This window comes from Sebastes umbrosus, chromosome 11 (assembly GCF_015220745.1).
Source record: "Sebastes umbrosus isolate fSebUmb1 chromosome 11, fSebUmb1.pri, whole genome shotgun sequence".
Lineage (NCBI taxonomy): Eukaryota > Metazoa > Chordata > Actinopteri > Perciformes > Sebastidae > Sebastes > Sebastes umbrosus.
Window position 1 is genome coordinate 13,436,750 of NC_051279.1, and position 24,188 is coordinate 13,460,937.

The 24,188-nt window shown below is 41.9% G+C and overlaps 2 protein-coding genes across 5 annotated transcripts; both read right to left on the bottom strand.

Annotated features, from left to right (window-relative positions):
* Positions 1 to 1,368: 1,368 nt before the first annotated feature.
* mdc1 (mediator of DNA damage checkpoint 1) lies at positions 1,369 to 15,365 on the bottom strand. 4 transcript variants are annotated; one of them, XM_037783977.1, is made up of 13 exons: positions 15,240 to 15,365; positions 14,714 to 14,876; positions 13,463 to 14,047; positions 13,302 to 13,380; positions 12,639 to 13,167; positions 11,825 to 12,518; positions 10,093 to 10,155; positions 6,259 to 9,971; positions 5,624 to 5,761; positions 4,532 to 4,714; positions 4,273 to 4,398; positions 3,540 to 3,650; positions 1,369 to 2,698 (listed from the first exon to the last, which is right to left on the bottom strand). In XM_037783977.1, exons 2-13 carry the CDS (start codon positions 14,847 to 14,849, stop codon positions 2,495 to 2,497), a joined length of 6,561 nt encoding a protein of 2,186 aa, XP_037639905.1. In that variant the 5' UTR covers positions 14,850 to 14,876; positions 15,240 to 15,365; the 3' UTR covers positions 1,369 to 2,494. The 4 variants fall into 4 exon arrangements, with proteins under 4 accessions (XP_037639905.1, XP_037639908.1, XP_037639906.1 ...); XM_037783980.1 differs by having other exon boundaries at positions 6,259 to 8,859; positions 9,034 to 9,971; positions 11,825 to 13,167; XM_037783978.1 differs by having other exon boundaries at positions 6,259 to 8,672; positions 8,847 to 9,971; positions 11,825 to 13,167.
* A 2,583-nt stretch (positions 15,366 to 17,948) lies between these two features.
* On the bottom strand, positions 17,949 to 22,364 carry tubb5 (tubulin, beta 5). Its single transcript, XM_037783982.1, has 5 exons — positions 22,209 to 22,364; positions 19,708 to 19,816; positions 19,373 to 19,483; positions 19,034 to 19,278; positions 17,949 to 18,925 (listed from the first exon to the last, which is right to left on the bottom strand). Exons 1-5 carry the CDS (start codon positions 22,263 to 22,265, stop codon positions 18,113 to 18,115), a joined length of 1,335 nt encoding a protein of 444 aa, XP_037639910.1. The 5' UTR covers positions 22,266 to 22,364; the 3' UTR covers positions 17,949 to 18,112.
* Between the last annotated feature and the right edge of the window lie 1,824 nt (positions 22,365 to 24,188).

Here is a 24,188-nt window from a genome sequence, read left to right on the forward strand (position 1 = left end):
GCAGAAAGCTACAGCCAGACATGATGTCCAGAGTGGATGATAATGTGTTCACAATACATGTGTATCTAAACTACATGGATGCCTTGATGCATTGCTTCCCATCACATCATTTTTCTTCAAATTTTCACCAAAACAAAAGCATTTTATTGGTCAACTGGCTTGGAAAAAAAAAAAAAAATCAATCATCATTTCATGGGATTTAGCCAATAAGATACCAGTGTAACACTGGATACTCTGAATTAATTAATTACTGAATTAAAAGCTACTTACAGGATGTGGGTAGAGCAAGAGCACGGGGACTATTATGTAACACCCACCACAAGTGCTGGCTAAGGAATGACAATCAGGGAGTAACTTAAAGGTCCCATATTATAAAAAAGTGAGATTTTCATGTTTTTTTATTATAAAGCAGGCGTAAGTCCTATATAAATACTGTGTAAGTATCGAAACATTCAATCCACAGGGAAATAAACACAGCCCGTATTCACAAACTCTGCATTTGAAACAAGCCGTCCGGATTTCTGCCCTTTCGTGATGTCACGAATATACAATATTTAGACCCTTGACACAATTTTAAACGTAAAACATTCTAAATGTGTCCCAGTTTATTCTTGGTTGCAGTGGATGTGAATGACATCAGTTGACAGGAAGTACACATAGACCCAAGCTGTTGCCTAGCAACGCAATTCTGTTGCAATTCCGTCAAAATGCGCTAAAACGGAGCGTTTAAGACAGAGGGTAAATACAGGCATATTCAGGTTGACAGTATGAGGAAATAACGTTTTTTTTTAACATTACAGCATGTAAACATGTTCGAGTAGAAACACAAAATACAAGTATGAACCTGGAAATATATATTACTGCTTTCCATACAAACATCATACATACCCTACTTGATCCAATCTAATCACTACTCCCGGACTCTTATCATATCCTCATCATTGTAATAGCTTTAGGTTATTGTCTGTATGTCTGTCCATTACGTCTGTCCTCCATGTACATATGACACTGTGTATTTTGTCACGTTATCTCACCAATGAAACCATTTTTATCCTCCTCAGGTAAGAGTCTTCAATGATGAGTCTTAGGTCTCAGGACGCGGACAGAGACACCAAAGTCCTGAAATCAGATAAATCAATTTTGAGCTTTAAGGTTCCTTCTTGACCCTGGAAAAGGCAAAAAAACAACTCAATACATTGTCCACTTACTTAATGATCCCGACGCTTTTGGCCAAATCTTGTGGTTCTCCTAAACTGAGCAACACATCAAACCCTAAACAATATAGATACTAGTAATAGGCCCACATAATAAAGTACCAAAATATGCAGATTAAATATAAAGTTACAAAAGTAAACACACACATATAGCTAAACATAACATAGAAAAGATTTAATGTTTTCACTGGTAATAGCGACAGATTTCATGGTTTGATACTCAACTTGGTGTTATTAGCTATTTGACAAAATCAACCTAGTTACATGCTAATGAGTCCGTCTTTAAAACACAAAATGATACATCAAGTTCAAAGATGTACTGTGAGTCAAACCAAATGTGAGTCCTGTACATTGGTCTTTTTTAACATGTGTACATAAACACAGTAGATCAATGTATGGCCCATAAGATATAGAAGATGTAGAAGCACCATCAGCATTCAGGTGCCTATACTGTATATCGGGTCTAATTCCTGGACGTAATAGGATTGGATGAAGCCTTAATGGAGCAGGTGGTGGTGGTTAATGGAGAGAGAGGAACAAGACACACTGGTAGGTTCATGATTACCTCGTTATAAAAAGGCACTATGCACTTATCAGGACAGGAAACAAGCTTTTTTTTCATCCACTGGCGATCGTAGCTGATAAACAGCCCTCCATTGGTTCTACTACTCCACCACCAACCAAACATGATTATACAACTCCCACTTCATGGCTGGTTACCTGCCAAACTGGCTGATTGAGCCCAAACACTTAGCACGCATAGAGAGTAGCAGCAATTTACTGTAGCAGCGTTAATTCCCGCTCTGCTTGTTATCGCTGTATAAAGAGAGAGGAGGATGAGGGGGGAAGAGTGACAAGGACGCTTGATGGGTTATTATTTCCCACCCTGCATAGCAGCAACATCGCATTTGCAACTTTAAAAACTAAATTTTCTCACATGTACAAGGCAAAAGGTAAGATTGTAAGAAAAGACTGTACTGGGAGTAGCTTTTTCAAACATAAAATAAGTCTTTTGGTAAGTTTCCTTCCATCGCTCGCTTGCAAAACAGGATGCTGTACATGTTAAATTTAAACATTTGACAGCTAACACTGTAAAATTATACCCATACTACATACACTATGTGTTACAATACATTCTTCAAGTCTTTCATACAGACGAACAGCTGACTCACTAACGTTTCTATCAGTCTCTGAATCTATGAGCGATGGGAAACCCCACTGTGGCAGCTTTCCTTCATGCAGACGGTGATTTTTCACAGTATACTCTAACCCTGGTGGTGCTAAGTCTTCTTCCTGCTCCTTCCCCTGCCCCCTGCAGGTTGGAGAGTATTTGCAGGGGCAGAGAGCGTGTGGGTCTGAAGGTCACGTTTCTGCTGAAGGATCCCTGTGAGAATGAATTCAGCTGTGACGACTGGCAGCGATGCAGAGAGAGCCGGGCCACACAGCGGCCAGTCCTCCTCGCAGGAAATCACTACAGTCTGAGGCTGAGAGGGAAGAGAGGGGAGTCATAAATAACTGCAGATATATTGAAAGGTAAGATATGTAGACAGACTATAACAAAACGATGCTACTAGAACTGCTACTAGGCATGATTAATCACATCATTGTCCATAGTTAATCATGATTAATAGCAAATAAATCACATTTTTAGGGGAGATTTGTCAAGTATTTAATACTCTTATCAACGAGGGAGTGGGCAAATATGCTGCTTTATGCAAATGTATGTATATATTTATTATTGGAAAGCAATTAACAACTCAAAACAATGACAAATATTGTCCAGAAACCCTCACAGGTACTGCATTTAGCATGAACAAATATGCTCAAATCATAACATGGCAAACTGCAGCCCAAACAGGCAACAACAGCTGTCAGTGTGTCAGTGTGCTGACTTGACTATGACTTGCCCCAAACTGCATGTCATTATCATAAAGTGGGCATGTCTGTAAAGGGGAGACTCGTGGGTACCCATAGAACCCATTTACATTCACATATCTTGAGGTCAAAGGTCAAGGGACCCCTTTGAAAATGGCCATGACAGTTTTTCCTCGCCAAAATTTAGCGTAAGTTTGGAGCGTTATTTAGTGTCCTTCGCGACAAGCCAGTATGAAATGATAATGGATTCCTTTTGTTTTTTCTAGTTTCATATGATGCCAGTATCTTCACTGTAGCTTTAAAACTGAGCACACTACGGCCTAAAACCTGCAAGTTGCATTCATGTGTTAAAGAAATTAGTGGCCTTAAAATGAATTTGCTTTAACTTTTACAGCCACTAAATGTTACTTTACTGTATGTGAGACCTGACTGAGAAAGTTTGACTGGTACCTTGTGAGTGGAGGGCATCTTGGGAAGAAAGGTAGCTCCACTGCAGGAGATGATGTCTTTCATATAAACTGGCTCTGGTTTCACTGACTTTGTAACATGGATCTCATACCCCTAAGAGAAAGAGAACAGAAGACAAGAGATGCAGTAAACCACATGTGTCTCTTCAAGAACGTCTCAAGAAATCAATATAGGGCTCTTAGGAATGGACTTTGGTATTACATGTGTACACCTGCCACAATTTTTGCCAGTATAAGCGCGGTATGTGGTATCAAACTATCCCTTTGCAGCTTTGATACTGATCTGAACAGTGCAGCGTAGGACGAGTATGTGACATAAGTGGAAACATTACTGCCTGCTCCCCTACGTAAAGTGCCCATTAAACATAATCAGTACATTAACAATAAATGTCAAATTACTTCCCACAAGCCAAAGTGTAATGGTAAACAATCCACACTGTGCTCATGAATAGATTTGAGCATGTTCAACTACAAAGAGGCTGAGTTTAAAAGCAGTGCTCGATGGTAAAGAAGTCAAGGATTTCAGATCTTTTATAGGCTGCAGGATGATTCTAACACAAGCATGTCTGGATTCCCACCATGACTCATTATTCCTCACTGTCAATATTATCCACCACCCGTGTGCCATCTGCCAAGGGAAATGCCTCGATGACACTCCAACACTCAGAGACAAAATAGAAGCTCAGAAATAAATGGTATGACTGCGTTAAGAGTACCTGTAGGAGAGGCTGACTGCTGGCAAGCCTCAGAGACTCCTGCAGACAGAAACTGAACTTCTCCTCCTGCTCTGGATCCTTCACAAGAAACGCATTAGGAGACAGGAAGCTCCCAGACTTACCACTCTGAAACACAGGGAGAAAGACAACAAGAGCGGTGAGCGTCTTGAGTGCGTCTGAATGATATACTTCCACATTCATTTATCAGAAAGAGAAAACTGGTCTGGGGCCAGTTTTAACTGCCAATATAGCAACTGACCTTTTCCAGCCAGTGTGTGGTGACAATGGGGACTCCTTTAGCCACCGCACACAGGAACTTGACAGTCCTGCGCACCTTATCAGTCACCAGATAGTTCATGTCTGCTACACCTTTAGCCATGCTGCCTCCCAAACGAGCCAACACTCTCTCCCCGTCTTCATCCACCACGCCTGTGAACAGCACCTGAGAGAATGACAGACACATTGTGTTGTTCAGAGGTCTAAAGCCATGTTAACTCACATGAGGCCTATACCCGTTTTCCACCCAAATTAATGTGTTTATGCAGGTTTTGTAAACACAGGGAAAACCTGCTAAAAATAGCCGAATATGCCTTTCTGTTTTTTTCTGTTGTGTCACGAAGGTGCCGGAAAACAGTTAGTAAACAGTGATGTTATGGTGGTTACTTCTTTTTTTATATCTGTTACTTATTCAATCTCTCTTTCAAACTCTCAAACCAGAGTTGGGGATTGTTAGAACAGAGGAAAGACTAACAAAGACGGTTTTGATGAGTTTTATTTTGTTCCTGTCAAGTTTGAATGAAGTGTCTTTCGATGATCAGCGAGGTAAAATTACTGTTGTCTAACTTGAGTCTGGTGGCCAAATCCCTTATTTATTACCTCCTTTGCCAAAGGGGTTATGTTTTCACCGGTGTTGGTTTGTTTGTCTGTCTGTCTGCAGGATTACTCCAAAAGTTCGCAATGGATTTGAATGACATTTTTTGGAGGGATGAGGTGTGGCACAATGAACAATCTATTAGATTCTGGTGGCGATCCGGATCACGATCCGGATTCAGAAATCTTTTTAAGGACTCCGATGAGCCTGAGCTTTAAGACCACAGCGTATAACACATGTGCAGTGTAACTGACCCCGCCTCCTTCCTTCTTCGAGCAAAGAGATACGTATATGGATGTGTGGGAAGGCTGGCCGTCCGCGCCGAGAATTAAAAAAGCGGTAGATGACGGGATGAGAAACAACGTAGTGTAAAGTTATACAGACATAACAAGGCTCTTATACAAATATCTCTTGTTACGGTCAAATTTCCTTCTTGTGCATCATTTTTTGGACAAATATGACCACAGGTGTAAATAAAACCTTGTAGGCCTGGCTGGCAGCTCGTAATCGACCACTAGATGCCGGGGAAGCAGAAGAGGAGCGAGGGGTCTTTGCCACAGGTGAGGAGTCCAAAGGAGCCTGTCGCTTCCGGGATGCACTGTTGGTCGGAGTCTGGGGCTGTTAAATGGGAGAGAAAGGAGGAGGGGGGAGACGAGGACAAACGATACACAAGGACAAGCATGAAACACAGGAGGAGAATGATGAGGATAGCAGTAAGAAAGCCAAGGTCATAAAACGTTAGAGTAGGAAGTGACTGTGTGACCACTAAACCACTAAAACACTTAATTCAATAGAGTATTTAATGGTGATGCAGAGTAGGTCAGACTACTCTTGTTGCTGAGAGAGTTGGAGAGACAGTCCCTGATGTTGATTGCAGTGCATTATGATGGGTGGAAAGGCTGACTCATAGAGAAGAATGCACCAGGGCCTTTGGCCGAGGTAAAAGCCTTCCTTTCCTTTCCAAGGACAGAAGTTCCTGGACACTAATTATAAACTACTCAGCTTTCCCTTTGGTCTGATTTATGTTTCGGCCCTAATGTATTTTTGTCTCATTCAAAACAACAACTTCTGAAACCTTACATTTTCCAATGCATGTTTAAAAGTAATTAAGTCACCTCTGATGCCTCCACATGTGGATCCTGGTCAACAGATGCTCCACTATCTTCCTGCTGCTCTTTCTTCTTTTTCAGGACCACCGATGTCCGACCTCTGCCTCTCCTGTCAACAGCCCACTCCTCCATTTTCTCACTCTCTTCTTTCACCTCCACTTCAGTGGGGGGTTCTTTTACGTTCTTCTTTGCTTGAGCGCTGGATGCTCTTCCTCTTCTCTTAGCTTGGACTCCAATCTCATCTTTTGTTTCACCTTTTCCTTCTTCTGCTGCCTCTGTCGTTTGGGTTTTCTCCTTCCCTTTGGGTATCTTGGAGCTACTGCTGGAAACCTCTTCTCTATTTGCCTCCAATTCTCTTTTTCTTCCTTTTCTTTTCTCTTTAGCCTCGTCTCCATCACTGGTTGCAGGAGCGACTGGTGACTCCACAGTCTCGCTCTTCACTGCTTTTTGGCCTCTGCCCCTTTTATGCAGAAGTGATTCTTCAGTAGCACACTTCTGACTTGAAGGGTCTTCCTTATCAGCAGTAGGATCAGAGCCATTTGCATTGGCTCTCCGTCGCCCTCTTGTGGTACTGGCCTGCTGAGAGTCTGCCTTCTCTTTTTCATCATCCTCATGTTTAACCTCAGTAGAGGATTCCTCTGCTTTCCTGCTCTTCCTGCCTCTGGCTGTAGGTTTGGGAGTCAAACTCTGGTCCCTCTGACTATCGATAGGAGGGATGGAGTCTGTTTTCCTCCCTCTTCCTCGCAGCCTGCCTCCTCTTCCTCTGCTCTGAGAGCTCACGCTACAGATGGAAATCTCAGAGTTGAGGGAGTTGGTGGAGTTAGACCTCGACAGGACTCCCTGAGGAGAAACCTCATTACTGTCCTGTTGTGTTGGCCCTGCAGCCACCGTCCTCCTTCTATTGCTGCTTCTGGCGACGGCTGCTGGGGGCGGCCCACTGGTCCTCTTCACTCCTCTTCCTCGGCCTCTCCCCCTGCTCCCCGGGGTGCTCACACTTGAGGCAGACCTCTCTGAGCTGACGGAGTTGGAGGAGTTGGAGCGAGATCTGGTTCTCCTCGCTGGGACATCATCCTCGGCTGATATGGCTCTTTCCGGCTCTGTCGTACACGGTTCAGCAATAGTTCTTCTGGATGCTCGTCGACTTCTTGCGGGTGTTTTCTTGTTTTCTTCTTGCTCTTTTATTTGTTTTTCTTTGGCCTCTTTGTCTTGTTTATCTTTCTCCACTCTCTCTCTTTCTTCCTTTTCCTTTGCTTCCCTCTCTAGTCTCGCCTGGTGTTCTTGTTCCTTCCTCTCCCTCTCAAGTCTCTCTTCTAGTTCCCTCTTTGATGTCTCCAATCTCTCTTTTTCCTCCTTCTCCTTTCTCTCATTATCTATTCTCTCCTTCTCTTCTCTTTCTGCCTTTTCACGCTGTAATCTCTCTTTTTCCTCCTTCTTCTTTCTCTCCTTCTCTTCTCTTTCTTCTTTTTCCTTTGCTTCCCTCTCCAGTCTCGCCTGGTGGTCTTGTTCCTTCCTCTCCCTCTCAAGTCTCTCTTCTAGTTCCCTCTTTGATGTCTCCAATCTCTCTTTTTCCTCCTTCTCCTTTCTCTCATTTTCTATTCTCTCCTTCTCTTCTCTTTCTGCCTTTTCACAATCTAATCTCTCTTTTTCTTCCTTCTCCTTTCTCTCCCTTTCCAATTGTTCCTCTTTTACTTTTTGTGCCTTATCAGCTCTTTCCTTTTCTTCTTGCTCCTTTCTTTCTATTCTCTCTTTTTCTGCTCTCTCTTGCTCAAGTCTTAACCTTTCTGCATTTTCAGCCTGCACTCTTTCTTGCTCTTCCTTCTCTTTCCTTTCCCTTTCTAATTTGTCTTCTTGTTCCTTTATTAGGTTGTTATTTTCAGCGTGCTTGTTTCTTTCTGTGGCAAGCCTTTTTTCCTCGTTATCTTTCTGTTGCATCATGGATTTTTTCCCTCTGGCTCGTTTAGCCTGCTCTACCTCCTCCTCTTCCTCACTCTCCTCCTCATCAGGCCTTGGTTTTCCTCTCCCTCCTCTGGTAGTTGGCAAAACTTTATTCTTCCCTCTTGTTTGTCTCTTGGGAGGTTCAGAACACTCTGCCTGCTCCTCCTCTTCTCTTAATCTCGCCCTTGTCCCTCTTCTACCTCTAGTAGTGGTGCCACTGGTTCCAGCTTCAGATTGTTTCCCTTTTCCAGTTTTTGTTTCAACAGTGGACGCCTCAGAATGTGTGAGCGGTTGTGTCTCCTCTTCTTGAATTCGCTGTGGCTTTGCTTTTCTTTTTCTAGGACCTGGAGTTGAGTCCTCTTCATCACTTTGCTCACCTTCACATGCACCCATGGGCTGAGTTTCAACAGCAGAGACTTCAGAACTAGTAAGGGGCTGTGACTCCTCTTCAAGTTGCAATGGTTTTGCTCTCCTTTTTCTTGGACCTGGAATCGAGTCCTCTTCATCACTTTCTCCATCATCACCTGCATCCATTGGCTGAGATTCACCTGCACCGATGTGCACGGGCTGGGTTTCAACAAGTGATAAGTCAGAGTTTGTGAGTGTTTGTGTCTGCTCGTCTTCCAGCCGCAGTTGCTTTGCTTTTCTTTTTCGTGGACCTGGAATCGAGTCCTCTTCATCACTTTCTCCATCATCACCTGCATCCATTGGCTGAGATTCACCTGCACCGATGTGCACGGGCTGGGTTTCAACAAGTGATAAGTCAGAGTTTGTGAGTGTTTGTGTCTGCTCGTCTTCCAGCCGCAGTTGCTTTGCTTTTCTTTTTCGTGGACCTGGAATCGAGTCCTCTTCATCACTTTCCTCATTTCCACTTGTAGCCATGGGCTGAGTTTCACCTACACCGGTGTGCACGGGCTGAGTTTCAACAAGTGATAAGTCAGAGTTTGTGAGCGTCTGTGTCTGCTCCTCTTCCAGCTGCAGTGGCTTTTCTTTTCTTTTTCGTGGACCTGGAATCAAGTCCTCATCATCACTTTCCTCATCCTCACTTATGTGCATGGGCTGAGTTTCAGCTACAGACAGAGCTGCAGACAGGTGCCTCTTCTGAGGTTGAGCTGCCTCCCCATGTTGTAGTACAGAGGAAGTAGGATTCTCTTTATCCAAACTCTCCTCCTCCTCCTCCTCAAAGGCAGACATTGGTTGGGTTTCAGCCACGGCAAGAGTAGATGAGGTGTCAAAGAGGAAAGGCTGAGTCTCAGCAGTAGCTGCGTGTTTTCTCTCATCTTCATCTGTTTCATCCTCTGAATCACTGCAGGGCTCTGAAATATATGCCTGTGTTGCTTCTAGGGCCAAATCTACCTGACCTTCTTTTGCAGACATTACTGAACATCTGCCAGGTTCCTCCAGATTTGAATCATTCTCCAAGGAGGTTCTGTCTGCATTTGAGACGGCTGCATATGCTTGGGTATCTTCCAGATTCACACCCCCCACCACAGAGACAAAAGCTTGGGTGCTCTCCATGGCTAGGGCTTGGGCCTGAGCCTGCAGGCGGCTGCTGTCAGTCAATCCCAGCTGGAAAGATCCTCCTCTGCTGGACTGTTCGCCTTTTCCATCACTAGAAGACTCAAGGCTGAAAGATTGGGTGGGTTCCATGGTGTGGTCCTCTGGAGGGTTGCAGTCTCTGGCCTGAAGAATGAAGGACTGCGTCTCGTCCAGAACAAAGTCATCCTCCTGGCTGTCTGAGCAGGAGGACAATTCTAAAGGTCTTGCAGCAGGGGCTATTGCACCTGGGAGACCGAGGAGACAAAATAAAAAAGTGTGTGCAAGGTTAAAATTAATATTTTCCCTCCGACATACCCATCGTCTTAGAAACAGACACAAAGTTATGTGTAATTTGAATTTACTCACCTCTAAAAGGACCTGAAGAGGGACTCAGGAAAGCCTGAGTTGCCACATCTTCCAATCCTCCTTCTGGAACCATCCCAAAGTGACGACAACAAAATTAAAAGGCCGTTTAAACATGCTTATATTTCATGTTAAAAATATGTTTAAAATGCCAATACAGTTCATACAGTGGATCAAGGAGGGCATGATGTGTCTTTAAATTGAGAAAAGGAAGTCCACTTTAAATGGATCACTTAAAGAAAATAGAATAAAATCTAAGTTCCCTTTATTGATTATTTGGAGAAACAACATCTCTAGATTGCTAGTCATTCATAAACAGATATTCTGACCTCTTTCTATTTTGAGGGCCAACAACATGCGCAATTTTTCATGTATTATTGTTTTTGTTTGTTGATAGTGTTTAGGTTATATTTAGTTTTGCCTTGATCCTTCAATCTCTGCAGTACACTCCCACACCTGAGAAGTTGTGATATAAAGAGCCTCTTGCAAAGCCTGACAGGCTTCATGTCACACCTTTACTTATGATGGGGAGTCTGTAACTCTCATTGTATTTTTTTTTCTTTGTCATTGTTATTTGTACTGTTGATACTGCTGTGTTGAATTGTGATAATTTAGTAAATTACATATTTTAAAATAGCTAAACAAATGCTAAAAGTATTGTCTAAATACCTCCACTAAACAGCAATAACCTGGAACAATAATACAAATAAATGAATAAGTCAATATTCTAGAGCTGCAACAATTGGTCAATTAATCGATTAGTCAATCGACAGAAAATGAATTGGCTGTAGGTTTGATTATGGCAAAAATCATAATTACGATTATTTTGGTCAATACTGAGATGACGCTTATTTTAACACAATTACTCACTGAATTACTCATTAAACTTAAAACAATATATATATATTTTTAACAGTGGATTTTCTTGAACTTTAATTCAAATTGAACTGAAAAAAAATGTAAACAAACAAATAATATAAAAAAATAAAGAAAAAGTAATTTGATGAAAATAAATAAATCAACTATGTTGTAAATATAAATATTCAATATAATATACTAAAATAAATTGGACCAATATAAATTAGATCAAACATGTTGTATTTCACTGCCACAACCTACTGAGGACTCCTAAATATATATTCCACATTTTGGTAAACTATATTCAACATATTCCAGTCAGTAACTCAGCGAAAACAGGAGAAAACGCAACGCTGTAAAGAAAATGCATGGTGGGCTGGATTTATATCACAAGACAAAACGAGAGCTTCATTGTGAAACTGAATGTGGCAAAATAATAATTTTATCTCGATTATCTTGTTTTCATAATTGCTGGAAGCCAAAATCGTAATTGAAAATAAAATTTGAGTAATCACCCAGCCCTGATTTGCTGGACACTATTTGAATAATTGATTAATCGTTTCAGTCATTTCTCAAGTAAAAGTGCCTACATTCCCTGGTTCCAGCTTCTTCAACGTGAGGATTTGATGCTTCTCTTTGAAAACTGAATATCTTTTGGGGTTTGGACTGTTGGTTGATCAAAACAAGCAGACAGAATACGTCAACTTAGGTTGTGGGGAATCATAATGAGAATTTATCACTATTTTCCGTCATTTTATAAACCAAATAATGAGTCGAGAAATGATCGGCAGATGAAACAATAATAAAAAAATGATCTTTCGCTGCAGCCTACATTCATTCCGTTAAGTTCTCATTTGAAAATTGATAGACTGATTACCTGACACCTGTACAGGAGTGGAGCAGTTCTGCTGAAGGGGAACCAGCAACCCAGGTGTATTTTCTCTTTGCAGGCTTGGAATCTGGCCCTCTCCTGCCTCTCCAAAATCCTCTTTCTTATCCTCCACATCTGTGTCACCGTCCACTCTAAGGTCGGGTGGAATGACCCCGTCCCCAGCAGTAGGCACGCTGGATTCATCAACATCTGTGTCAGCATCAGAACCTGACTGAAGAGCTCCTGACCTGGTACTAGGACCGGCTGACAAGGTTGAGACGGCGACAGGTATGACCAGAGCATAATCGTCATCCACATCTGTGTCGCTGTCAGACAGAACACCCAAACCAGTTTCTGCATCTGAGACAGCAGACGCCACCGAGGGTTCACCGATGGCGGGGGCAGGAATAGCTTCATCATCTGTGTCACTGTCTAGATGCAGACTATGAGGCGCAGCAACTGCAACTGGCTTGATGTCGGATCTAGTGGGAGTTTCATCTATTTTAGAGCGTGCATTATTTGTTCCACGATCCTTTTCTTCTTCTTCCTCATCAACATCTGTGTCACTGTCCAGGTTAAGATCTTTCAGCTGCGTTGAAGGAGCAGAGTCAGCTGTGTGTTTTGCTTTTGGAGCAGTGTCTGACACAGCAGCATCATCATCATCATCATCATCATCATCCACATCAGTGTCACTGTCCATGTGTAAATCTTTCAGCTGCGTTGAAGGAGCAGAGTCAGCTGTGTGTTTTGCTTTTGGAGCAGCGTCTGACACAGCAGCATCATCATCATCATCATCATCCACATCAGTGTCACTGTCCATAGTAATGCTCTCTGGCTGAATAACATGAGGAGGTTTGGTGTGGTCAGCAGAGGAAGGCACAGATTTGGCAACTTTGTCCAAGGCATACTCATCCTCATCGACATCTGTATCACTGTCCATGTGAAACTGGGCTGTGTTTGGTGGCTGATCAGCTTTTTGGTTTGTATTCAAGGTCACAAGACCCTCCTCCTCTCCCTCCATATCAGTGTCACTGTCCATGTCAAACGCAGGGATTGCACCAGTGAAGATGGCTGGTGTAGATACAGGCAACTCATCTTCTCCTTTAAGACTGACATTGCTTTCCGGTTTCACTGGCACACGTTGTCCACTTCTCTCAGACTTTCTCCCTCCCGCTGCTGCTCTTTCTTCCTCCTCTTCACTGTCGTCCACAATCGCAAGTGCCTTTTCTTTCTTCAGCTGCTGTCGCCCCACATCTACGTCTGTCTCCTCCTTGCTGAAGGTGGCACATCTGTAAGGCCTATTTTTAGTGGAGGAGGAGGAGGACGGTGTGATGGGACTTTCATCCTCACTGTAAAACAGCGGAAAACAACATGACAAGAATTATAATTCAGAAGTGAAAGCACATACTTACAGGGATTAGTTATGTCTGTGTTATGAATATACATAGTTTGAAAAGCCCAAAATAAGATGTTGCTAATATACCTCTCAGGGACAATTTTGTTTGAGGGACTCAGAAATGTTGAGCAGGTGGGACTTGATTTATGGGAGTCAGAATCGGACACTGTAAAAGATAATAAAGATGTAAAACATCAGCTACAAAAAACAGGGCTTCATTTCTATACGTATTTACATAGTTTACATACCTAGAGCCTTGCACTTTCTGTCTCCTCTTTCCCCGTCTGAGTCCAAGTCAGATTCTGGGACCAGACTCCCCGGTGGCTGGGTTGGAGTTTGCTCAAAGGAGAGGCAACTGGTTCTGACAGGAGTCTTCCTTTTGTCCTGATTTGGTAATGACACCCTCGCCTTTGTACCTCCGTTGACACATTCCTTGCTGCCTGTGCTTGTGTTTTCACCCGAGGCATCTGGCAACCTGGCATTTACCCCTGAATTTCTGCTCACAGGAGTCCTCATGTGCCCTTGAGAAGAGACTGTGTCTATAGCGCAGCTGACAAACTGACATGGGATGTCTGCCACCAGCAAACTGTCACGTTCGCTGAGGGCATAGCGTACATTCGGACTCAGCTTTAAGTGGCCCTTGCGGGTCCCGTTCATGCTCCCTAGGTCCCAAACCAAAGCCTCTGTGTCCACTTCCCTGGGACAACCTCTTCTTCTGTAGACAGAGATGCAGATGGTTGCGTGCTGCTTGGATATCGAGGGTGCTGGCAAAGGCAGGGTGCAGGTGTTGGGGTCACGGCCCAGCACATTATCTCCCAAAAAGAGGGGCAACTCTGGGTAACAGAGAGAACGTCCATCAGAATAAAATACATAGACAAAACCTGTTCATGCAAGGTTAGGCAGACTGTCATCACCAAACAGAGGAGCTCGTTTAGCGGCAGGCTGCTGCTCCCCAAGTGCTCCACAGACAGACTCAGGAAATCCTTTGTGATTACAAAGGAGGACGGTCTGTAGGACAGATATTAATGCACTATACTCACTTTTAACAGTCTCCTCTGCACTATATTCACTTTTTTAATAGTCGTGTATCACAGCTGTTACCCTGCACTATATTCAGTTTGAACAGTTTTCTTCATCTCCTTGTATTTTTATATCTGGTATATTTTTTTGTACTTTGCACTACTAACTTTTTTACTGCCTTTTTACTAACATGTTTTGCACCATGGAACTGTGATGCTGGAAACTTGAATTTCCCTCGGGATCAATAAAGTTACTATCTACCTACCTATCTATCTATCTATCTATCTATCTATCTATCTATCTATCTATCTATCTACCTACCTACCTACCTACCTACCTACCTATCTATCTACCTATCTATCTATCTATCTATCTATCTCCCTATCTATCTATCTATCTATCTATCTATCTACCTATATATCTATCTACCTATCTATCTAAATCAACAAGTAATAACAGCAGTAGTAAGCCAAACTCACCTGTCTCAGGGATATGTTCATTCTTTAAGATGCACAGTTTAGCCAAAGGTCGTCCCCTCTTGTTTTCATTCTCCTCTTCATTTTCTTCTTCATCTGACTCCAAGATTGAGTCACTGATCATCTGAGTAGCATCCATTCCTCACACAGGGTGGGACAGAAGATACTGAAACACAGATAAATGTCTATTAAAGGCTGTAATGTTAATTAATCCCACCAATGTGAGCTGTTAGCTGTCCTTCAGAAGCCAGTTAGTAGATATTAACGTTACTAGGCAACGCCATTAGGCTAACGTCAGCCTAATTAGCTAATTGATTATCTCTTTAGCTGTACTCTTATGTTGTGTTATTGATAGTTTCCAGTTTGTAGAGTAAAGCAATGCAACTTTTACTGGACGTGTATGGACATGTCCAAACAACAAACAACATCACTTCACAGCTTTCTGTCACCATAGAAACAAAACTAAGATTGTCAACATCATAATCTCATGTTATAGGAAACCTCAGTAACGTTGTACTGAGATACATACCTTCTTCACACGTTTTGCTCTGTGGAGATTATACACGAAAATAATAAACATGCATATCCTGGAGAGAATAGACCACGCCCACCTGAGGAGTCACAACCGCCAGTGATTGGTCAATATACCTGTCACTCACGCTGAGCTCTGTTGCCATTGGTCAGTCAAACCTCAGTCTTATATTAACTGTCTCTGATTGGACCAACGTTTCCCGCACACACGTATCTTAAAGGGACCGCCACACACACACTGGGCTAAACTATAATCTAAAGCAGGGGTCAGCAACCTTTACTATCAAAAGAGACATTTTAGGCAAAAAAAAAAAATAAATAAATCTGTCTGGAGCCGCAAAACATTTGAGCATTCTCATGAAGGTAACACAGTTTATAGTCTAAGTATATAGTATATAAGTCTAATGCAGTGAGGGCCAAAGTGCAAATGTACTACGGAATATTAGGGCCACATTGAGGGGAAAAAACATCTGAGATTTACAGAATAAAGTCATAATATTATGAGAAAAAAAGTCGTAATATTACGAGAATAAAGTCATAAGAAAAAAAAAGTCGGAATATTACGAGAATAAAGTCATAAGAAAAAAAAAGTCGGAATATTACGAGACTAAAGTCATAACTTAAGGAGAAAAAAAGTCTTAATATCATGAGAATAAAGTCATAAGAGAAAAAAAGTCGTAATATTGCGAGAATAAAGTCATAACTTTACGAGAAAAAAGTCATAATATTGCGAGAATAAAGTCATAACTTTACGAGAAGAAAGTCGTAATATTACGAGAATAAAGTCATGCCATACGAGAAAAAAAGTTGTAATATTACGAGAATAAAGTCATAACTTTACGAGAAGAAAGTCGTAATATTGCGAGAATAAAGTCATAACTTTACGAGAAGAAAGTCGTAATATTACGAGAATAAAGTCATGCCATACGAGAAAAAAAGTTGTAATATTACGAGAATAAAGTCATAACTTTACGAGAAGAAAGTCGTAATATTGCGAGAATAAAGTCATAACTTTACGAGAAAAAAAGTCGAAATATTACGAGAATAAAGTCATGCCATACGAGAAAAAAAGTTGTAATATTACGAGAATAAAGTCATAACAGAAGAAAAGTTGTAATATTACGAGATTAAAGTCATAACTTAACGAGAAAAGAAAGTCGTAATATTACGAGAATAAAGTCATAACTTAACGAGAAAAAAAAGAAAATAACACGTAAAATTACTACTTTATAATATTATGACTTTATTCTCCTAATATTATGACTTTTTTCTCGTAAACCTATGACCTTATTCTCATAATATTGTGACTTTTATCTCGAAATCTCAAATTATTATTTTTTTCCTCAATGTGGCCCTAATACTCCGTCATACCGTCGTACCATAGACATACAACAATGTTAAATAATTATGAAAATGTAAACAAAAAACAGTTATTCATTTCCATTTTTAAAAATTCACAGGGAGCCACTCAAGAGGAGCTAAAGAGCCACATGAGGCTCCAGAGCCGTAGGTTGCTGACCCCTGGTCTAAACGGTCTGCACATTGTACTTATCAGGGATATAGGCTACGTAACAGAAGTATACATAAGTATACTTGGCTCATACTGACAAGTATACAGAAGAGTCTAAGTATTCTTGGCTTATAGGCCTATTCATACTTAATCTTTTGATCAAGATATACTTAATAAAAGTATAATTAATTATTCTTGCCTATCTATAGAAATGTATACTTGGCTTGTAGTTGTGCTTACTTTTTGATAGAGTAGCCTATTAAATTGTGTGCTGCTTTATTACCTAAACATCCAGGAACTGTCTCGAAGAGGGTCCCTGTGTCAAAAGGTAGTCCAAGACCATTATTTTTTCAGTTTTGTGCTTATATTTTGTATAAATTACCACAGAAATATGGGCACAGCAGCTAATTTTTGCCCTGGGGCACACAACAGTTTGAAGTCTAGTGTTTATGACATAATAATAAAGTTACACAACTATTTACTGTTTTCTTTGTTTCATCTCAACCCCCACGCTCTCCACAGGAATTTGAATGTAAAGCAACTATAAACACATGACATCTTTTATATTTGTTGAGTCGTAAAAATATTTAAGCGTTCCAAATTAAGTACAGCGTTGCTGGTTTGATCTAAATATATGGAACTGTACTTTTGAAGTTGTATATTAAGATCATCTAAACGCTGCCAGGGTGCAATGAACATATGTTCTTAGGTTTGACTCATAGTTGTGGGAATGTGGCTTGGCGCAGAGAAAAAAAACTTGGTCAGACTATCATGTTGCAACTTAGTTATGTGCCCTTAACCGTTATGCTTGCAGAGTAAAAGCCTTGGTATTACACCTCATTAAATACTCTAATAATATCTGGTAACCACATTTGACCTACTGCATGTCTGCACGGAGAATTCCTGTTTACTTCACTGTTTTATAGCTTAATGCTCACAGAACAGACATTAAACCTACTTATCCATGCATAACAAAATGGAATGATGCGGCTATATTTCGTAGCTGCAGGCAACAGCACATGAATGCATCAGTATCCTCTACGACAGAAACTGCTGACCTCAACAGAGTTAACATTTATCCATCTCTGGAAATCCTTTTTATGACACTGTTTTGAAATGTAATTGAAATTTGATTGCTGAGTTTTATCAGACAAATAAAAATAATTCATATGTAAACATTAATGAAAGGCAAACAAGTTTTGATTTGACAACTTTATTTGCAATGAACTACAAGAGATATCTAATGAATGCTAAAGTGGAATTCTAGCAATGCTTCAGACACTATGTTTGTTCCTTGATTACTTTTGTGGTTGTTGTTTTTTTATTTTGGCACTGATGACTTGACCTTCACATTTTTATCTTCAAGGATCGTCATCAGCCTCCTCCTCAAATTCACCCTCTTCTTCAGCAGTGGCTTCCTGGTACTGCTGGTACTCAGACACCAGATCATTCATGTTGCTCTCTGCTTCAGTGAACTCCATCTCATCCATACCTTCGCCTGTGTACCAATGCAAGAAGGCCTTGCGGCGGAACATGGCTGTGAACTGCTCTGAGATGCGCTTGAACAGCTCCTGGATGGCTGTGCTGTTGCCAATGAAAGTGACAGCCATCTTGAGGCCGCGGGGCGGAATGTCACAGACGGCGGTCTTCACATTATTGGGGATCCATTCGACGAAGTAACTGCTGTTCTTGTTCTGCACGTTGAGCATCTGCTCGTCGACCTCCTTCATGGACATGCGCCCGCGGAACACGGCGGCGACGGTCAGATAGCGGCCGTGGCGCGGGTCGCACGCGGCCATCATGTTCTTGGCGTCGAACACCTGCTGGGTGAGCTCGGGGACTGTGAGGGCCCTGTACTGCTGGCTGCCTCTGCTGGTCAGGGGGGCGAACCCGGGCATGAAGAAGTGCAGACGGGGGAAAGGCACCATGTTGACGGCCAGTTTGCGCAGGTCGGCGTTGAGCTGACCGGGGAAGCGCAGGCAGGTGGTGACCCCGCTCATGGTGGCAGACACCAGGTGGTTAAGGTCTCCGTATGTGGGTGTGGTCAGTTTCAGAGTACGGAAGCAGATGTCATACAGGGCTTCATTGTCAATACAGTAGGTTTCATCTGTGTTCTCCACAAGCTGGTGGACTGAGAGGGTGGCATTGTAAGGCTCAACCACTGTGTCGGACACCTGAGGAAAGAGAATACACAAAATCAGTCTCATGATCTTAGAGGAGAAAACCTACGACTCTAAAATTAAAACTCAAAATTCTTATGCTCTATCACAAGGGTGCGTTACCTTGGGGGAGGGCACCACACTGAAGGTGTTCATGATACGGTCGGGGTACTCCTCACGGATCTTGCTGATGAGCAGGGTTCCCATACCGGACCCTGTCCCACCACCGAGAGAGTGGGTTAGCTGGAATCCCTGCAGGCAGTCACAGCTCTCTGACTCTTTGCGGACCACATCCAGAACCGAGTCCACCAACTCAGCTCCCTCTGTGTAGTGACCCTTGGCCCAGTTGTTTCCAGCACCGCTCTGACCTGGAGGGAAAGAAGTGACAGACAGGTGAATATTCTATCCCCTTGCTCATAAAAGGCATTCACTGTCATGAGAATATGGCTTTATTCCACCCACCGAACACAAAGTTGTCAGGTCTGAATATCTGTCCAAAGGGTCCGGACCTCACAGAGTCCATAGTGCCAGGCTCCAAGTCCACCAGGATGGCACGAGGTACATATTTGCCTCCTACGCGAGAAAGAGAAAAGACAGGGAGAGAGAGAAAACACACCAATTTAATAATGCAGTCTTGGATGTTACACAGGATTTATAAAGTGAGAAAATCCATGCATGACAACAGACATGAGAAAGTAACATGTTTTAAGTTATACTTCAGAATGAAATAGCAAAGCTGGACAATGTGTCCACATGATATACTCTTTATTTATGTACAAATTAGGAAGGCAACTTACCAGTGGCCTCATTGTAGTAGACACTGATCCTGTCCAGCTGCAGGTCACTGTCTCCGTGGTAAGTCCCTGTGGGATCGATGCCGTGCTCGTCGCTGATGACTTCCCAGAACTGCAGACACAAAATGGAAGGTTATCACATGACAGCTACTTGCAAAGAAAGTACACATGTATCCATTAGCGATGTGGTTTATGGGACTGGGGACTTTAAAACGAGGAAAACAGCAGTGGGTTTGCATTTTTTTTATTCTGATGGGATTTTTTCCCCCTTTCACCAAGCCATATATTAACCCATTTAATACAACGCAGCTGTTAATATCTCCTGTTGTTCTTGTATGCACTTCTTTCAGATGTAAAATGCAAAAAGCAGGGAGCACAAAGGGGCTACAGATCACTCCGGGGGCAACACTGAAAATGAACTCCATTTGCAGGCGGTCACACTACACTGAGGACACTGATTGTCTCCAGATCTGTATTCACGTCTTGTTCACTGTTTAAAGACCACACTCACAGCGTGTACGCATTAAATCCCATGAAGCGGGTGTGACTGTTTTGCATGCAGGCACACATTTGCGTGCATATATTTTTTGTGATATCTTCCAACTAAGGCTTTTTTTTTGTCATACAGCCTGTGATTTTTTCTGCTAAGAGCAGCAATAGGAGGATTTAGAGTAATCTGGATAAGCGGGCTGTATTGCTGTTCAGTACTTAAGAGATTGGGAGTCAGTCGTGGTCTAAAGTGTCATGACATTTTAGTAAGACCATGTAAAAACAAAAAATGGCAGAGTGACCTTAATATGAGAAAAAAGAGAACAAAGAGTGGAAAAAGACTGAGAAACTGACAGATATTTGACAGTGACACAGTAGATGTCTATCAGTAAAGACTGAAAATAATCATAGCGAAAGAATGAGGACATTAAGCAGGAAGGCAATGCCACACCCATGACCTAAATCACCACAGCGCAGCTCTTCAGCAATTCTGTCAATCATATCCACTGGACTTCTGAGTCAATGAGTCCTGGGGGAATGGAAACAAATAGGGATACTCAATGCCAGTGACGGTTTTAACACCATATTAGCAAACACAAATTATCCTTTATACTTTAAAAGGATGGAGATAGATGAATTTACTGCATTAACTCCAATTGCACAAATGAATACATTATTTAGTTGGCATTCTGTGGTGTAACTGCTACAAAAATGCAATATAAATATATATAATGGTTTTATTTTGTGTTTATTCCTGGTAGCTATATTCTTCCAAGGCATTGCCAACTCAAGTCCATTAAGCCAACCCAATGACCTCACCCACTGTGCATCAGCTGTTTCCCCCATTCCTCCCCCCACCCACCCATCCCTAATTTGGTTTGGAGATGGAAGACATTCATTACAAAGACAGGCCCTGCTTTACTGGACATTAAAGCCCCTGTCAGCAGCAGAGCATCACTACCATAATGATGTAATATATGGGCCATGTGGTCTCCAAACTATATTTGAATAGCAGGACAATATTCATCTGTGTGTGTGTGTGTTTGTGTGTGTGTGTGTTAAACATATGCTGTCTGTAGCAAATGATCAGTTGTAAAACAAAAGACAGGGATAATAAGGGGCCGAGAAGACATGTACTGTAGCAGACTGCTATTGTTACTGTAAGACAGGGTGGGTGATGCGTTGTGCGGCAGACTGCAGGGTAAGTAGACTATAGTGTCAAATGCATTCAAATTATATATAAAAAATTGTCAAATGGAAGCTTATGAGAGTGTTTCATTGTTTATGTCTCAGAAAATGCACTTTTATGAGTCTTTTTAAAGGGAGCCATTCTTTCTTCACCAATTATACCCATGCCACACCCTTCCCACAGCCCCCCCTTATTTCTCACCAGCTGTAACAGCAGCCTGCATCTAAAGCACTGCAGGAATAAAATCTAATCGATATGAGATATTGATGAATTTGGGGGTGGGGGGGGGAATTAAGCAGGCCTCCCATCCCAGCTCCCACTTATTGTCTGTTTCATATCAGCCATATCTGTGTGTGCAAGACAAAGAAACCGGTGCAGAGTCCTGACTGACTGAAGGGCTCTGACAAGTGAAGAATAGACTCATTTTTTTTTTTTTTTTTTTTTCCCAGACAATAATCTCGATTTCAGCTGAAGCCTCAACTGTTGAGTGAACAAACCCCCGTTATAGCGTTATTTCTATGCGAGTATAAGCGCCTCCACACCCACCCACTGGTTACCGCAGTGCAATCACCATCCAGACAGAAAAAAAACACAAAAATAAAACATGTTGATCAACATTTATGAGTGATGTTTTTATGATTTATTACGTGTTTTAAGCACATAAAGGTATGTTTTTTGTTTATGCACAATGAGACAAAAGGAGTTAATTGTATTCATACAAACAATCAGCTAATTAATAAAACAAAACTTAATGAGTTTTCATCAGTGAGAGGAAACCTAATTTATTTAAAGGGAATAAATACTCAATAATGATATTTCTTCTTACCTTGGCACCAATCTGGTTACCGCACTGGCCGGCTTGGATGTGCACGATTTCCCTCATAGTGGATGCTAAAGTTGCAGCAGACGCGTTTCTCTCGGTGGTGGAAGGGGAGCCGACCGTATAAACTGATGTGAAAGTGTCAGACAATGCTTTTATAATGTTGGAGCGTCTCCAGGGTGGCGTGGCTAGACCCGGACCCGGCTGCTCCTGATTGGCTGAGAGGACTGATCCAGTGCCCGGATGAGGAGGGGCTCTGCTGCAGATCAGGGTGTGGAAATAAGATCCATGCAGAGATAGACCACAATTTTACCAGCTGGTGTCCAGAAAGAAACACCCAGTGACTGATGTGTATTGCAGTTTTTTTTTGTTGTTTTTTTATTTATTTCAGAGGCGAACAACCAATCAGCAGTTTTTAAATCACTCTTCTTACTGTAACACTTCCTGCTGAGGAGACAGATGGTAGACATGATATGGTCAGCCAGCTCCAGCCCCTCTCCTCGGGGTCTTTTGTCTCACTACAAGGCCTGTTTATAGCTGTTCTGGAGCTTTTTCCTCATATTACATGATCTTGATGATAAATTAAAGAACTCATTTATGTGTCAATCAGAGTTTGAGGTCTCAGTAGGGCAGGAGTCATGTTACACTGGAATCTGGTGCATTTTTTTTATCTTTTAAAGAGGACCTATTATGCTTATTTTCAGGCGCATATTTGTATTTTTGGGTTTCGACTAGAGCATGTTTATATGCTTTAATGTTCAAAAAACGCTTTACTTTTCTTGTACTGGCAACTCTTTTCACCCTCTGTCTGAAACACTCTGTTTGAGCTCCTTACCTCCTTCCCAAAAAGCCCAATCTGCTCTGATTGGTGAGCTGGCCCACTGTTACCAAACTCTTCAGACTCCGCTCCAGCTCCACTCTAACTAGCTTTGTTTGAGGGCGTGACAAACAAGCCGCTAGGCAGGTATTATGTAAATGTATTACTTGGTGACATCACCACGTTACAGAAGAAAAGGCGGGACTTTAATCAAGGCGTTTCAGGCAGTTCAGGAGCAGTGTTTCTGTGGGGGAGAGTAACTCCCTTTGACGTGGACCTTGGGCTTTGTAACTTTGCAGACATTTTTCCTGCACAAAAAAATTATATAATACATTAATGGAAAGGGAAAAACACAAAGGATAATAGGTCCCCTTTAAGACCTGTGTATGCTAAGCACTGAATGTGAAAGCTAATCATGAAACTGTTTGCGCTGCTGCTGCTTAATCGTCATGTCTGACGTGATATATATGTTTGTCTAAATGATGTGTTTTGTTATGTGAAGCAGAGTACACTATGTCCTGTGATGCAGGACAAATTTCAGAGAAACCTGACAATAAAGTGAAATCAAATCAAATCGTCATCTGCTGTTGGAGTTTGAGCAGTTGTCATGGAAATCTAGATGTGCAAATTTCATTTTACTTTTTTTCTGGGCACTTCAAGGATTTCTCGTCTATGGCTCAAAAGCTGAAGGTCATCTTACAGTAGCTTTGGAAACAGCAATTGAGAAAACAATCTCAGCTCAAGGTCCATTTAGTAGCTGTTCTGTAGCTATCAATTTGGGAGGCTGTGATTTGTTTATGTTTGTGTGATATTCCCAGAACAGGTGAGCTGACGCAGCCTTATAATCAAGTTTGTTGGACATACATGTATGTATTAAACTGTTGCCCTTTATTGTCCCAGGCCTCCCAGAAATTATGCCATACTGTAAGAGTTGGATTATTACTAATGCCAATTAGCTACATTTCTCTGTTCAGCAGTGATGGAAGTAAATCAAAGATGTATCAAAAGGAGCATGTTTCAAAATGTTAAAGTTCAGAATACAACCTAGGGAGAGGCCTCTTAGGAAGTAACTTCAGTCATCCTCTACTCAAAGACCTTGACAAAAAGGAGAAGGGAAAATGTTTGCTCCAGGAAGCCTCACACCGGTGGAGAAGTGTCTGTGCTCAGAG